Raw genomic sequence first — 18,066 nt, 5'->3', positions numbered from 1 at the left:
ATAACCAGGAATACTCTACCTATCATGGTAATTATTCAGAATAGGAGAGATAGAGAGTTTTGCAGACAAGCAAAAGCTAAAGGAGTTTATCAGCACCAAACTAACCTTACAAGAAATCTTCAAGAGATTTCTTTAAATGGAAAAGAGGGGTGACTGGGTGGCTCAGTAGGTTGAGCATCCTACTCTTGATTTCATCTCAGGTCAGGATCCCAGGGTTGTGGGATTCAGCCCTGCAGTGGACGGCTCTGCACTGAGTGTGGAGCCTGCTTAAGATTTTCTCTTTCCCTCTGCCTCTCGCCCCTGCTTGCACACTCTCTACAAAATAAAAAAAAGGGGGTGGGGCACCTGGGTGGCTCAGTTGGTTAAGTGGCTAACTCTTGATTTCAGCAGAGGTTATGATCTCACAGTTTGTGAGATCAAGCCCCACCTCAGGCTTTGTGTTGACTGTGCAGAGCCCAGATGGGATTCTCTCTCTTTCTCTGCCCCTCCCATTTGCATGAGCACATTTGTGTGCACTCCCTCTCTCAAAAATAAACTTAAAAAAATTTTTTTCTTTTTAAATTTTTTTTTTTTTTTCAACGTTTATTTATTTTTGGGACAGAGAGAGACAGAGCATGAACGGGGGAGGGGCAGAGAGAGAGGGAGACACAGAATCGGAAACAGGCTCCAGGCTCTGAGCCATCAGCCCAGAGCCCGATGCGGGGCTCGAACTCACGGACCGCGAGATCGTGACCTGGCTGAAGTCGGACGCTTAACCGACTGCGCCACCCAGGCGCCCCAAAAAAATTTTTTTCTTAAATGGAGAAGAAAATGCCATGACTAGAAAGGAGAAAATTATGAAAGAAAAAAAAAATCTCACCGGTAAAGGTAAATTTATAGTAAAGGTAGTAGATTATCTACCACATAGCTAGTATGAAGGTTAAAAGGCAAAAATAGTAAAATCATCTAGACCTATGATAATCAGTCAAGGAATACACAAAATAGTATATAATATAGTGTCAAAAATATAAAACATGGATGGAAGGGAGTAAAAATGTAGTGGTTTTAGCATGTGTGTGAAAATAGGAAACAATTCACCTAAAATAGACTGCTATATGTATATATAGAATATTATATATGAACCTCATGGTAACCACAAACCAAATACCTCTGACAGACATGCAAAAATAAAGAGAAAGAAATATAAAACATAACACTGAGGAGAGTCACCAAGTCACAAGGGAAGAGAAAAAAATTAGAAGGAACAGAGAACTATAAAAAGAACCTGAAAACAATCAATAAAACGGCAATAAGTACATATCCATCAATAAATACTCTAAAAGTAAACGGACTAAATGCTCCAATAGAAAGGCAGAGTGGCTGAATGGATTAAAAAACAAAACAAAACAAAACAAAACAAAACAAAAAAACCAAGACCTATCTATATGTCGACTATAAGAGACTCATTTCAGATCTAAAGACACACAGACTGAAAATGAAGGGATGTAAAAAGATATTCCAGGCAAATTGGAATGAAAAGAAAGCTAAAGTAGCAATATTCGTATCAGAAAAAAACAGGCTTTAAAACAAAGACTGTAACAAGAGACAAAGAAAAACATTATATAATCATAAAGGGATCAGTCCAATAAGAAGATATCACACATATATGTACACACCCAACATGGGGCACCTAAACATATAAAGCAAATATTAGCAAATATAAAGGGAGAAACTGACAGTTACACAGTAAAAGCAGGGGACTACTTTAACACTTCACTTTACACCAATGGATAGATCATTTAGACAGAAAATCAATAAGGAAACATTAGCCTAAATGACATCTTACAGCAGATGAACTGAACAGATATTTACAGAACATAACATCCAAAAGCAACAGAATTTACATTCTTTTCAAGTGTACATGGAACATTATCCAGGATAGATCACATGTTAAGACATAAACCAAGTCTTAATAAATTTAAGGATTAAAATCATATATGGTGTCTTTCAAAGCACAATGGTATGAAACTAAAAATCAGTTACAAGAAGAAAACTAGAAAAACCACAAACATATGGAGACTAAACAACATGTTACTAAACAACTTAGGTTGTTTAGGGTCAATGAAAAAATCAAAGAGGAAATCAAATGAAATGTAAAGACAACAGTCCAAAATCTATGAGACACAGCAAAAGCAGTTCCAAGACCGAATTTTACAGTGATACAGGTCTACCTCAAGAAACAGGAAAAAAATCTCAAATAAGCAATTTAACTTTACACCTAAAGGAATAGAAGAACAAACCTAAAGTTAGTAGAAGAAAGATAATAATAAAGAGAGGAGAAATGAATGCAATATAGGCAAATCTTGGAGATACCATGGCTTTAGTTCCGGACCACCATAATAAAATATTAGTAAAGTGAACCAAATGAATTTTTGGTTTCCCAGTGCATAAAAAAGTTATGTTTAACATTACCCTCTTGTCTATTAAGTATGCAATAGGATTATGTCTAAAAACACAATGAATATACATTAATTAAAAATACTTTATTGCTAATAAATGTTAATCATCATCTGAATTTTCAGTGAGTCCTAATCACAGATCATCATAACAAATATGATAATAATTAAAATGCTTGAAATATTATAAGAATTACCAAAATGAAACACAGAGACATGAAGTAAGCAAATGCTGTTGGAAAAATGGTGCTGACAGACTTGTTTGGGGCAGGACACAAACCTTAATTTGTTAAAAAAAAAAAAAAGAAAAGCATCTGCAAAGCACAATAAAATGAGGTATGCCTGGAGTTAATAATACATAACAACTTCGTATGGTGACAGGATCTAGATTTAATGTGGCGATTGATTTGTAATGTATACGAATGTTGAATCACTATGTTGTACACCTGAAACTAACATAATATTGTATGTCAATTATACTCCAATTAAAAAAAAAGGTAAATCGTTTAGGTTAAAAAATTAAGTAAGTATAGTTGTTCCGAGGATATGGCAAAAATCATGGAAGTGTTAAAAAAGATGACAAAATTTGGGAAATACTGCCATAATAACAAGTAGGAACCCAGAGTGGACACATGCCAGGATTCTCTGATTTAGAGTTAGCCTAAGGTAATGAGGGGGTCTACTTTCAGAATCTATGGCTTGTAAATTCTCAGCTGGACACTGCAATAGGTGTGTCAAGATGGACTCAGGAATCAAGACAGAATCAGGACCAGCTGGGGACTGGACCACAGAACTCATCTGACATAAGTAAGAAGCGGGCACAATCAGATTATCTTGGTATTATCATAGGAAATACCAAACAAGAACAGAGGAGGAACAAAGGTCAGATCCTACGGCCATATTCAAGGTCAAAGCCAAAGCAGGAACTACTTAGGAGACAGGGCACCCACCCTGTGAATGGTGTGTACTAAGCCTGGATTCATTCTCCTTCGTCCACATGGGCCTGGATTCTGATATTGCTTCCTCCTTCAGGCAGTTAAATCTCAATTTACTACCTCTATGCAAGGCTCCAAGAGACAGAGTACTTTCTTTTGTGCACATCTAAAAAGCCAACGGGTCTCTACTCATCATCTCACTTTCCTAGTAAACTGAAGCAGACTGTTGCTGCCATCATGAAAGCAGCGTTTCCCTAAGTCTCCAACATTGAGTCCCCCTTCCCAGACTCCATGCTGGGGTGAAGAGACGGGTATCCCTGTCATGTTGGATTGGAAGACAGAATGAGTTTTTCCGTAGAAAAAAATGTTATAAATGGAAAATAGGTTTTGATGAATTAGTAGAAATAATGTTTCATATATATCCCAGATTATATAGGATTCTGCAAGCTAGACTGGGAACCAGATTAGCAATTATGTCACCACTTCAGTGGGAAAATGCTTTAATGCTATAAAATGAAAATTCAGGTTACAACTGTTGCATAGGTAGCAACTAGCTTAGGAATACAGCAAATTCCTTACTAGTGAATGCTTAACACTACATATCTTAAATTTTATCTTTCTTTTAACATCTTTCAGAAAAATAATGGTTTTATCATCAATAGTGGCTGGTATTCAAGTCTTGTACTATTGAAAAAAAACCGATCAGGGGTGCCTAGCCTGCTCAGTTGGTTAAGTGTCCAACTCGTTTTTTGTTTTCTGTTTTTGTTTGTTTTGTTTTTAAATCTTTATTCACTTTTGAGAGAGAGACAGAGTGTGAGCGGGGGAGGGGCAGAGAGAGAGGGAGATATAGAATCCAAAGCAGGCTGCAGGCTCTGAGCTGTCAGCACAGACCCTGGCACAGGGCTCGACTCAAGAACGGAGAAATCATGACCTGAGCCAAAGTCGGACCCTTAACCACCTGAGCCACCCAGGTGCCCCTAAGCATCCAACTCTTGATCTCAGGTCAGGTCTTGATCTCAGGTTGTGAGTTCAAGTCCAATACTGGGCTCCACACTGGGCATGAAGCCTACTTAAAAACAAACAGTCCGCCCAAAACAAAAACCCTGCATGAAGCCTATTTAAAAACAAACAGTCCCTCCAAAACAAAACCCGCAAAACTGATCACTCTCCCCCTTATTACAAAAGCAGGATCAATCTTTATATCTGAAGACAATTCCGGACATATCAATGTAATTTTAACGGACATTTCTCTAATCAGCTCTTAGGTGAACGAAGTTATTTATGGGATGAACTAGAATGCCTGCTTGTCTCCCACCTTGCCATACTGACAGTAAATTATTTCCTGTTCTGACCATAATGCTTTAACCCAATGTTTTCTACACTTGTCTGATGAAAAGAATTACATGAGGTACTTTTAAAAACAAGAATGCCTGGCCCCAGCCTAGTAATGAATCAGAATCTCTAAGGGAGAGGTCTGGGAATTGCACATCTACATTGCTCATCCCTGGTGATCTTGTCATCCAACCCCGTGGTCCTTACCCTGGAGGGTGAATTAGACTAGCCAGGAGGGCTGGTGAAAACACAAGTTGCTGAGCCCCAGCCCAAGAGCCTCTGATCCATTGGGCTGGGGTAGGGATGGGGGGAGCTGGGAATTTGCATTTCTACCAAGGTCCTTAGTGATGCTGATGCCGTAGGTCCAAGGACTACACTTCCAAACCACTTATTTAGCTTGTTTGGTAAACATTGCAGCTGAATTCAATATTACTTATTTTCTTCCTTCCTTGGTAGAAAACCAACATTGGATTAAAACTCACAAGACTTCATTTGGAATAATACCCTTGCTACTTTTTAGCTGCTTGATGTTAGACAAATGAATTTATCACTGCATCTCAATTATCTTTTTTTAATTAATTAGTTTATTTATTTATTTAGAGAGCATGTGCTCAGGAGAGGGCCAGAGAGAGAGAATCCCAAGCAGGCTTTGGGCTGTCAGGGTAAAGCCCAAGGTGGGGCTCGTCTCACGAACCAAGAGATCATGACCTGAGCCAAAATCAAGAGTCAGCCGCTTAACGCACTGAGCCACCCAGGTGCCTCTCAGTTATCTTTGATAAGGAAGCATAAAAAGGTAACAGAAGGGAAGAAGTTTGGTCCTGTACTTGGCATACAGTAGGCCTGCATCAAACATCTATGTACTTTGATTTCTTTGGCATGATCCCTTCCTGTGAGCAATATACAAAAATGCTGAATTCTAAAAATAGGTCCCCAAATTTATTACATGCACTAAAACTTCATTTGGTTAAAACAGAAGAACAGTCAAGCACTTCTCTTCCTTGTGAGCTATCATGTAGCCAACACTCTGAACATAACATGCGCAACAGGAATATACTCAGTTTCCCAACTCAGGTTTCCCAGGGACATAGGGAAATGAAAATAGAAAAACAAGGAGTCATTAGATTATGATTAGGTTCTCTGCTTAATTTTGATTTGCTGAATTTTGTGACTGGGAATGGATTATTTTCCCAGCAAATCTTTGTTGTATTGTTTGGCTACTTGTTGTGACCTGAAAATCAAATGAATCATAGACTCTCAGGATCAGAGGGCTCTGGAGGTCATCTAGCCCATCCACCCACTCCAAGAATGCCACTGCAAACACTTCCAATGTGTGGTGGTCCAGTTTCTTCTTGAATACCCAGTGAGGATACACCACTTTCAGTGACCCCAATCGTCTCTTCAGAGGACTGCCTAACATTAGATTTTCCCACTTCTGTGCAAAAGTCTTTATTTCTGTAATTTCTGTATCTTTGGTCCTTGTTTTGTTCTCTGTGGTGCCTGGGTATGTCTAATCTCTCCTCCATCTGACAGCATTTTCAGTATTCTGAAGCAGTGCTGACATCTTCTTTGCCTATTCCTTTTCGATCTGAACATTCTGTTTAAGCAACTATTCTCACCATCAAAATTTCCATACATTTAACAGCCTTGGTCCTTCTCCTGTGTACAAAGTCCACCGTGAGGATATTTTTACGTCCTATCATCACCAACAAAAATAAGTCAGAAGAACAGTGGCATGTTACTTTCCAAACAGAGTTTCTGAGAGCTGGAAGCTAGAGTCATACAAAAGTACACTGTAAGGACTTACACCGTAAGTACACCGTAGAGACAGCATCTCCAGGACAGGCTTTGACATGGTACACGAAGCAGGTGGATCTGGACCTAGCATGAGCTTACTTGCAACAGAAATGCTATGCTGTCACTTAAATTACTGAAGACCAAAAAGCCTCTTTCTAAGGAAGACAGAGTGAAACAAAAGGTATCTCTTACTTTCTACGAAACATTTCTGCAAATATGCAGCCAACACTCCAGAGGTCCACGGGGGTGGCGTAGCTGGACTGAAGCAAGACTTCTGGAGCTCTGTACCACAGCGTGACGACCTGCAATGGCAAACAGATCTGAGCGTTACTGAGGAAGATGGCTGGTTGCTTAAACTTCTCATCCTGGCTGGTTTAATGCCAAGATCCAGTTCAGAAAGAGCTCTTAGCCATCATATGGGGACGCTGAGATAGAAGCAATAAACAACTAGGACTCATTATTGACAGGTCAGGAAATGACATCATCCCCACAACCTGGGTTCCCACCTCAGACTTGGGTGTTTCTTACTAGGATGGTAAAATAACTGAATTTCAGAAAGCAAAGCAAAGACTTAAAAAAACACGAATCTCAAAATTGTTCTTTTTGTTAAGGGGCTTAAAAAAACAATACATGGAAAATAAGTGTAGGCAATGATTCTAGCTCAATTCCTAGGTCAGCAGTATTGGGAAATCAGAAGATGAGTCCAGTGGTTGCTGGATGTTGACCTTGAAGTGTAAAGAGCACCCAGGACAAGTCAAAACTACTCGTATCATGAGACTGTGCAAAATCAAAATAAACCCCCTTCAATGCCGCTCTTTTCAGAAAACAAATAAAAACAACTTAAGACAGAATGTGTAACTGAATTGTTTATACTATGTGTAAAAAAGCCATCCAGAGTACCGGATTCCCAAATAGGAAGAATCTCCTTTAATACAGAGTAGTGTACAGTAACAGGTGAAACAAACACAACTGTAACTACTTCTGCAAGGCTGGCAGGTAAGGAAACAGATGTATAGGCTTCAGCCTTATACTGTATAAATACTGTATACAGTATATAGGGGTTCAAGTGCTTCTCTTTTGGGGAGAGCAGATATTCTATGAATGCCTGAAATAAAGTAATATTCTTTACCGTCAGATAAGGAATTCAAGACATAAATCTATTACATAAGCATTTTGTATTATTCAGATTCCTTTTATCCTTACTTATTGTTTTGTTTAATTGTACTTTTGTTGACATCTATCTAAACTTCCTAAAATTCTCCTTTATGTACTTTGATGCTATAGTACTTGGTGCATGAAGAATGCAGTAGCAATTCTCCAAAACACGACAGCCATCTGTTTCCTTCTTTCCTGTGGGCACATGCTGCTCCTCCTATCAAGGGATGGAGTTAAATTCACCTTCCATTGAGGAGCTGGCCTCAGTGATCTGGTCAACTCAACTAACAGAATATATCCGAGGCTACCAAAACTAGGTCAGCAGAAGCCTGGTAGTCGGGGCCTTTTTGAATGCTTACCCTTGAGACACTTCCTCTGGAGCCCAGGTGCCACACAGTTAGAAGCCCACAAAGATGTTCCAGTGTAGAGCCCCAGCTGAGCTCTTGGCTGAAAGCCATGTGAGTGAGCCGTCTTGGACATTCCAGTTGGACTGGTCCCCCAGACAACTGTGGCCCACCCCTGCCAATGTCACAGTGAGCAGAACTGCCTAGCTGAGTCCAGTCAACTCACAGGATTAGAAGTGATAATAAAATGACTGTTGTTTTAAGTTTGGGGGGGGGCGGATTATACAGCCATATCTTACTGGAACAAGATTCTTGATCGGTTCCTCCTCTTCCTCTCATTTAACAGGTTTTCCTTGGAATTCACACAAGAGGTCAAATTTTGTGTAAGGGATATCTGGTTGATATCTAATGGAGGGATGGTGGTGATGTAATAGAAATTAAAAAAAGGAAGCAGATGGGGTGCCTCGGTGGCTCAGCTGGTTAAGTGTCTGACTTTTGAGTTTAGCTTAGGTCATGATCTCATAGTTAAGGAGATCAAGCCCCGCATTGAGGTCTGTGCTGATAGCGTGGAGCCTGCTTGGGATACTCTACCTCCCTCTCTCTCTCTTCTCCACTAATGTGTGTGCTTTCTCTGTCTCTCAAAATAAAATTAATAAACTTTAAAAAAAAAAGGAAGCAAACAAACCTACAATACCATATAGTGTTACTCAGTTATCATTGGCTCTGCTCTCTTTCCAGCAGTATATCCCATAGTATCTCCATAATCCTTACAGGCTGGTCACATACTAGACCACATCACTGGGTTTCAACCCTGACTGTGCATCAGAATCATCCATGGGGATTTTAGAAAAACATAGATGTCTGGGCCTTATCTCTCTGTCACTGAATTAGGTCTCCATGGTGGGGTCCTTGGAGTTCTTCTCTCTCTCTCTCTTTTTTTTTTTTTTTAACAAAGTTCTTCAGGTAATACTGATCCTTGGCTAGGTCTGAGCACCACTCAATTATATAGACATTTCCTCCAGCTCCTGCCTCCATGCTTTAGTTGATACTGTTCTGGTCTGGGAAGCATTTCTTCTCTCCACATGTGGAAATTCTATTTATCTTACAAAGCCTGCCTCTGATGCCATCACCTCCCTGAACCCAGTGCCACCTGAAAATCACACCTTGTAACATAGTTCATAATACGGTTTGTTTCAGAGGGCATGGACCCGATTTTATCCATAGTTACATCTGTAAATACCCATCATAATACTGCTCGCATAACAACTGGGGTTTAACAAATACCTAATTAATGATTTAAGGCAATCATTGCTGGAAGATAATCGGGCAAAATTCAATCACCAGTCATTCCTGAGAAAGAAGGCACTTACTCCATTTGCTAAGAAGAGCATCCAATTCTGGGCTCTAGTTTTTACTTGCATAAATTATGTCTGCTTTATCAATATTTCCCTGCTTCTCTGATACACTGCAAACAAAAGTGTGGGTGTAAATGGCCCATAAAGTTTCTTCCGCTAGTGGTTTATAAACATAGTGTACAGGCACACACCTACCTTCTCACTTCCATTTGAAATAAAGTCTAGCATCATATGGAATGAAAATTTTAATCTGAATATTGCATTATTTTAAGCTGTTCTAAAGAGGCTCTGATTTCTGACTGATTACCCATCCCAAAACTCTTTAGTAGGACTGTTTTCACTTGTAGTACTTTAATTAGTGTACCTATCGTGATCATCAAATCAATGTGTAGACAGTTAAAATAACTATACTGATATGTTTAGAAAGTTCCTTTCTATTCCTTTTAAAAATTAGCTACCACTCAAAATGGATAATGAATTTTTATGAAATATCTTTAAATGTCTATTAATAATGACCACGTGATCATTCTCCTTCATTCTATGAGTGGTATATTAATCACACTAACAGATATCCTAATATTGTACCATCCTTGCCTTTTTGGAGTAAATCACTCCCAATCATGATATATTATTCTTTTCATAGACCCTTAGATTCTATCTCTTAATATTTATTTAGAATATTAACTTATATTCATAAGTGAGACTGATCTACAGTTTTATTTTTTGGGTTAATTTTTCATGTTTTGATATTAGAAATGTGCAAGGTTTCTATCCTCTGTATTCTGGAATATTATAAGCAACATCAGAATGATCAGTCTCTTAAAAGGACTCACTCATAAAACCATCTGGGTCAGGATCTTTGTTAGCAGTTACATATTTAACAATCTTTTGAATTTCTTCTTAAGTCTGTTTAGATTTCAGTCTCTTTTTGAGTCAATTTTGGTAATGATAAAGGATTTCCCCATGAAAACCCTTAATCTGGATTTTAAAATGTATTGGCTTAAATCTGTACATAGTATTTCTTATAATTATTGTAATGTCATTTGTTTCCTTGGTTTTCTGAGAAAGAGAAAATCGAATTTTCTTTCTTAATGTTGTGTAATTTTGTTTTTTCTTCATATCAAGTTTTCCAGGAGCTTAAGTTGTATTATTTATTAAAAACAACTGACATAGAGCTTTATTTCCCTTTTGGGGGAATAACTTTTATTTTATACTTTATTGACTTCCACTTTTATCTTTATAAATTTCCCCATCCTAGTTTCTTTGTTTGCCTTTATCTGTCTATGTCGAAACTTGACTTATTTTCAATTCTAAATAATGATAGAAAATTTACTTATATATTTTTAAGTGGACTTTTCTCATTTTCGTTCTTTAAATAATATATAATTTAACTTTAATTTTCTCTTTAATCCAAGAATAAACTACTTTGAAGAATACATTATGTAGAAAAGTGTTTTAGGGGCGCCTGGGTGGCTCAGTTGGTTAAGTGTCCAACTCTTCGTTTTGGCTCAGATCATGATCTCAGTTTCATGAGTTTGAGTCCGAGTAAGACTCTGTGCTGCCGGTGAGAAGCCTGCTTGAGATCCCTCCTCTCTCCTTCTATCTCTGCCCCTCACTTGCTTACTCTCTCTGTCTCTCTCAAAATAAATAAATAAACTCAAAAAAATGTTTTAAAATTTCCATGTGGTCAAGTTATTTATTTCTCTTTTTAAAAAATGCTTATTTTTGAGAGAGAGTACACATGCTTGAGTGAGTGGGGAAGGGGCAGAGAGAGAGAAAGACAGAAGATCTGAAGCAGGGGCTGTCAGTGCAGAGCCCATGGGGCTCGAACTCAAGAACCGCTGTGATCTCAGTTGAAGTCAGACTCTCAACCTACTGGGTGCCCCTATGGTTATTTTTTAATTGTTGGAATCTCAGGTTTACAAATCCATGGTCAGAGAATGTAACCTGTACAATTTTTACTTGAAAGAATTTATTATTGCTTTCTGAAGGACTATGTGCATACCTGGATTTTGTAACATAGGGTATCAGAAGAGCAATTCTCAAGTCTGAGGTTATTAATAAGACTTTGTCTCATACAGATCCTTATATTTTTCTATACTTTGTCAAACTCTGGAAGAGAATTGAGTTTTTGGTTTTTTTCCCCCAGAATCTCCTTGTATTTCTAAGGGATTCTGCCCTATACACATTGGCCTTATATTCTGGTAAATAAAATTTATGACAACAAAAATATTATTAGGATAATAATAATTTAGCTGATGGTAGACATAAGATATAAAATAAATACATAAATCTTAATAAGTCAGTTACAAAATATAATGTAAAAAGTATCCTATTCACAATAGTAACAAAAAAACACTGATTAAAAAAAAAAGAAAAATCTATATAAATAAAATGATATATATTGTTGAAGAACTTAAAAACTAAATAAATGATGAGACAGACCATGACTAGGATGGGGAAAAAGTCATACTATAAAAAAAATTGTCATTCCTATATTGACATGGAAGTTTAAGGCAATGTAATGATTTGTGGGAGGAATTTAACTTTGACAATACAGGGCCTCTGGCAGAATAATGCTTAAAAAAGAGCTAAAACTAGTTTTGAGAAATAAGGGTGAGGAGAATTTGTAAATACATTCTAAGGTATGGAAATGAAAACAGTGGGTGCTAACAGGTTAAAAAAAAGAATGAAGTCCAGAAAGAGACTGATCTATTTATGGAGTTTAACACTCTTATTAGAGGTGCTGAATTTCATCTTAGTTAGAAAATATACTTCAACATTTGAAATCAAGACAACTGGCCATCCATTTGGAAGAAAGTAAGCTTGATCCCTACTTTACACCATGTATAAGGAGAAATGGTACATACATAGAACACCTAAAAAGTAGAGCTAGAAAAATGTATTAGAAGAAAACAGAAGAGAGGGGTGCATGGGTGGCTCAGTTGGTTAAGCATCTGACTCTCGATCTCAGCTCAAGTCGTGATCTCGTGGTTTGTTGAGTTTGAGCCCCACATCAGGATCCACACTGTCAGTGCAGAGCCTGCTTGGGATTCTCTCTCACCCTCTCTCTGTCCCTCCCCTGCTTGCGTATGTTCTCTCTCTCTCAGAGCAAATAAACTTAAAAAAAAAAAGAAATAAAACAGAAGAGGACCTTAGGATATGGAGGACTTTTTCAGCATGAAGAGAAATATAGAACCTTGAGATGAAGATTCACATATCCAGCTATTTCAAGCTGAAATTCTCGTTGTCAAACAGTATAAAATAAAGGCAAAAGGCAAATAACAACCTGGATTAAAACATCTAAAACAAATTACATAAATAAACAATACAACAGAAAAATGGATAAAGAATATAAAAAGACAATTCACAAGAAGAAACACACTATCAAAGATTACTTAATTTCATTAAAAAAAATAAGGAAGGAATAAAGAAAGCCATCACAATAAAGGGGTATTATTTTTGCCTGATTAGTGGAAATGCATTCCAGGTTGGCTGTGGTATGGGAAAACGGTTTCAAAGTAAATTGGCACACCCTTTTTAGAGGACAATCTGATAGTATTTATAAAAGGAATAGTGCCCATGTTGCTGAACCAGAGTTCTACCTGCAGGAGTTTATCCAAAATATTAGTCTAGTATACAAAGAGGTATTCACAAGGATGTTTACCTCACAAAATGTCCAATAGGGGAATATTATTCAGTTATCATGACATCAAAAAAGATGAGCTAGTTTTCATTTCCACTCATTTGTGCTACCACAGATAGATGTCCATGATATACTGTTAAGTGAATAAGTTTTGGAAGAGTGTGAAATATATTGTAATAATTTTTTTTTTTTTTTGGAGAGAGAGAGAGAGAAAGAGAGCAAGTGAAGAAGAGGGGCAGAGGGAGAGAGGGAATCTCAAGCAGGTTCCACGCTTAGTGTGGAGCCTGACATGGGGCTCGATCTCATGACCTTGGGATCATGACCTGAGCCAAAATCAAGAGGTGATGCCCAACTGACTGACCACCCTCCCTCGGCATTCCTTCTCATTTTTATTAACAGATTATATGTAGTAATACAATAATCATATACGTATATAGCATGTCTGCTAGGACTCTATACATGGACACCAAGCCTTTTTTTTTTAATTAAAAGAAATTTTGGGGCGCCTGGGTGGTGCAGTCAGTTAAGTGTCCGACTTCAGCCAGGTCACGATCTCGCGGTCCGTGAGTTCGAGCCCCGCGTCGGGCTCTGGGCTGATGGCTCAGAGCCTGGAGCCTGTTTCCGATTCTGTGTCTCCCTCTCTCTCTGCCCCTCCCCCGTTCATGTTCTGTCTCTCTCTGTCCCAAAAATAAATAAAAAAACGTTGAAAAAAAATTTAATTAAAAGAAATTTTTTTAACTTTATTTATTTTGAGAGAGAGAGAGAGTGCATGAGTTGGGGTGGGGGGCAGAGAGCGAGAGGGAGAGAGAGAATCCCAAGCAGTGCAGAGCCTGATGCAGGACTCAAACTCACAAACCGCCAGATCATGACCTGAGCACAAATCCAGAGTTAGACACTTAACTGACTGAGCCACCCAGGTGCCCCTGAACAACAAGCTTTAAATGAACAGTTGCTATGAAAATATGGCAGTGCAGGAGACGGAACGTGGAAAGGAAAAAGGGGCTGGAGGATGATTTCAGAAGTACAAAGTCAGTCAGCTGCTGTTAGTAAGCACATTTGGTAGCTAAGAAAACTGAATTTCAGAGAGCCTAAGTCATTTGGCCAGAATCATGGAGCAGAGATGCTGAAAAGCTGGGATTCTCACCAGGACCGTCTGCTTCCAGCTCTGTGCTCCTTCCTCAATATCCAACACAGGAAACATCGATAAATCAACAGGCGAGCATACAGGTTGTAATTAAATAACCAAGAGGGAAAGATTTTAAATTCACTTTGAGATATTTCAATGTGAACTCTTAAAAGAGTTTTACAGATCTCAAAACCTCAGCTATCCTTTGGGGTTAAATGATTTCCTTAAAAATAAGGTTTAAGAAAAAGATTTCAAAATTCAGTTTTGAACAACAGTGCTCTGTATGGTATGACATCTATTTGTCAAATTCCTATTTAATAACTTCAATAAAAAAAGATTAAAAAATCTCTTTGGTATTTCTAAGATTTTTGGTTGGTCTATGTGTAAATCATTGTAAGAAAATGGGAGGAGTCAGAATTATTAATTAGGTGTCTGCTTATACTCTATCAGTGTTTGTCTAAAGAGACATCTTTTCGGTTTCGTCTTTGTGGAATTCAACAGGCTTGGATTCCAAAAGAAAGTATTAATTGACTTTTCATTTCCAGTTAATTCTCTAAAAAAAAAATAATAATAATAAACCCAACAATGCTCAAGGCCTTCATTTAAAAATAACAAATTACTATCTTTTGCAATAGATATAAATCTAGTAGTTGTTCCCTAGTTTATGTAATATTATCTCATATATCAGCAGTGTCCCCAGTTTTAATTTGCTAATTTATCTGGAGAATATTCCATATTCTCTGATCCAGAGTCTCTCAGTCCTCGCTTAGGTCACTGTTATCTAAAATATCTCAAATGATGATAATTTCTACAACTTCATGGGATTGAAAATATGTAAATTCAAAGTTTTTTTAGAATAGACTGTAACAATTTTTCCTGACAGTAAAATATACATTCTATTTGCTTTGGAATTATCACACTTCTGTACTTCTAAAGTTTTCTGATGGAAGACTGCCTAACTTAAAACCAGTTTGTCACACACAAGCAGATTTATTAATTTTTACCTCAAAGCTTTTTAAGGAATGGACAAAACTGAAAAAACATGTTTCAAGATTTTAGGGCATGAAGTGAGGAATGTTCTCAACAATGTAATCAATTCTACCTGAGGCTTCATAATTCTAAATATTCTTAAATACAAAATATAATGGTGAGTTTAAAACCATTAAAACATAAAAACCATTAAAAACATGTAGAGGGAATCAACGAATGCAATGTATAAAGATCAACATTTAGAAATCTATGACAAACGTAGCCTCTAATGATAACAATGCAGTTGTCTATTAAGCAAAGACAACAATACGAACTATGGGACAGAGTTTGGTGGCTGGAGCCAGCTGGAACCAAAGCAAATGCGATGTTTATTATAATCATTACATGTATTAACAGCCTCTAGAGGTGCTGAATGGATTTGGCAACAGGAGGGGGAGCGGAAGACGGCAGGGTGGGAGAGGAGTTCAAGGATATTTACTCAAGTGGATGTATCTATTTAAACTGCTTTGATCTCTACCCACAATTTTTTTGAACAAGTTCAATAACAGTGTAAGATAAAGTAAAGCCCAAGCCAATTCGGACTCAAAACACATCAGAGTAAACCACTCTTCCTTAATATTCGATTTAACAGTCTTTTTTATTCATGATCCTTTCACCAAGATCCTGAAAAAACTTTGTAGATTATCTGAACCACCCTTATTGCACGGCTACATGCACGAAGAGCAGAAAAGCACGTCATGAACACTTTGCCGGTCATCTTCCTTCTGCCTCTCAGATGGTCTCTGCCCTGGGGGGCGGGGGTGGATCTGTACCTACCACATGCCCTCCAGCTTCTTCCTGGGCTTAGCCACTGGGAAGCCTAGGCAGGAGTTCAGGGAAAGGGAGAAACCTGAGGTGAGTCTTTAACACCCTGATTGCTTCCCATTAAGGTTGTCTAGAGCTGGCTGTGCAGCCATTACAAACTCTCTCCATCCTGGACTCTACCCATTCCGGGAACTGCTCGCCCTCTTCCCGTCAAGCTTGGGAATGGTAACAGCTTGGCTGCAACTGAGATCAAAGTTCCGGCACCATCCACTGCACTTCCTCTAAACCACCTTTGTAGATCTGGTCTCTGTAAACAAACCTTTCTTGAATTATCTTATTGTGAGTGTGCCATCTATTTCCCGGTGGGACCTTGACTAACACATTGGATTTGCAGATGAAGAAACGAACATGGCTGGCAAATTCTTACCTAAGTTTCATTTTAATTTCTGTCAACAAGGGCATTTAGGCTAAAATCATCTGTAAGATGACTTCTGTTCGGATTCTAAGAGTCCCTAAATAATGCGGCAATGTTCATGAAGCTTTAAAAAATGTAGATACTGTACAGACCCAAGAATTCTTTGGACTTCCTTGCCTGTACTTTGGTTTAGTAATTACTTAAGGAGGGTATCAGTATGGTGATATTCTCCTTCTGGGGTCCACTTCAACATCACATCTAAAATGTAAAGTTAGATAAGGATTTCTGAGGAATATGGATACAATCCTTGGAAGAACTCAATCCTTATAGTGCCAAAATGAAGGCTTTCTAAACCATGCTCTAAGCTGTTTATTGGCTTCAAACCAATATAAAACTCTCTAGCATGTATGGTTTTTTCCTTTCACAAAACTACTATGGTTTTGCAAAGCAAAAATCAAAATTAGTGGCAATTTCACTGACTTTTCATAAAGGGTCTCAAAATTCAGTTCTTTAAAGTTACACATTTAAATAAAGAATATCATATTCAGGGATGCCTGTGTGGCTCAGTTGGTTAAGTGTCCGACTCTTGATTTTGGCTCAGATCATGATCTCATAGTTTTGGGATCGAGCCCTACATCGGGCTCCACACTGACAGCGTAGAGCCTGCTTGTGATTCTCTCTCTCCCTCTCTGCCCCTATTCTGCTCATGTTCTCTCTCTCAAAATAAATAAATACACTTAAAAAAAATAGAGTAGCATAATCAGAATTCTAATTCTGCCAAGCCAGTTAAATGGAAGCTATTAAGAATTAAATACCAATCCTGGACTTCAAGCTACATTACCGAGCTGTAATCATCAAGACAGTATGGTACTGGCACAAGAACAGACACGCAGATCAATGGAACAGAATAGAGAACCCAGAAATGGACCCACAAACGTACGGCCAACTAATCTTTGACAAAGCAGGAAAGAATATCCAATGGAATAAAGACAGTCTCTTCAGCAAATGGTGCTGGGAAAACCAGATGGTGACACGCAGAAAAATAAACCTGGACCGCTTTCTCACATGCTACACAAAAAACCCCTCAAAATGGATGAAAGACCAAAACGTAAGACAGGAAGCCACCAAAATCCTCGAGGAGAAAACAGGCAAAAAACTCTTTGACCTTGGCTGCAACAACTTCTTACTCAACACGTCTCTGGAGGCAAGGGAAACAAAAGCAAAAATGAACTATTGGGACCTCATCAAAACAAAAAGCTTCTGTACAGTGAAGGAAACAATCAGCAAAACTAAAGGGCAACCGACAGGATGGGAGAAGATATTTGCAAACGACCGATCAGATAAAGGGTTAGTATCCAAAATCTATATAGAACTTACCAAACTCAACACCCAAAAAACAAAGAATCCAGTGAAGAAACCGGCAAAAGACATGCATAGACACTTCTCCAAAGAAGATATCCAGATGGCCAACCGACACATGAAAAAATGTTCAACATCACTCATCATCCAGGAAATACAAATCAAAACCACAATGAGATACCACCCCTCACCTGTCAGAATGGCTAACACGAACAACTCAGGCAACAACAGATGTTGACGAGGAAGCAGAGAAAGAAGATCTCTTTTGTACTGCTGGTGGGAATGCAAACTGGTGCAGCCACTCCGGAAAACAGTATGGAGGTTTCTTGGAAAATTAAAAGCAGAACTACCCTACAACCCAGCAATTGCACTACTA

General features: G+C 38.2%; 1 protein-coding gene across 2 annotated transcripts in view; it reads right to left on the bottom strand.

The window, feature by feature from the left end:
* The window catches only part of CDK6 (cyclin dependent kinase 6), a 261,405-nt gene that overhangs the window by 69,991 nt on the left and 173,348 nt on the right, over positions 1-18,066 (bottom strand). For both annotated transcript variants that reach the window (XM_086696222.1, XM_086696219.1), the window contains exon 5: positions 6,689-6,798. In XM_086696222.1, coding sequence (XP_086552348.1) covers positions 6,689-6,798 — 110 coding nt within the window. The remainder of the gene's footprint in view (positions 1-6,688; positions 6,799-18,066) is intronic.

Source organism: Puma concolor, chromosome A2, assembly GCF_028749965.1.
Source record: "Puma concolor isolate L17-30 chromosome A2, mPumCon1.1.hap2, whole genome shotgun sequence".
NCBI classification, from domain to species: Eukaryota; Metazoa; Chordata; class Mammalia; order Carnivora; family Felidae; genus Puma; species Puma concolor.
The sequence above is the reverse complement of the archived record's forward strand: the minus strand, read 5'-3'. Positions and strand labels throughout refer to the sequence as shown.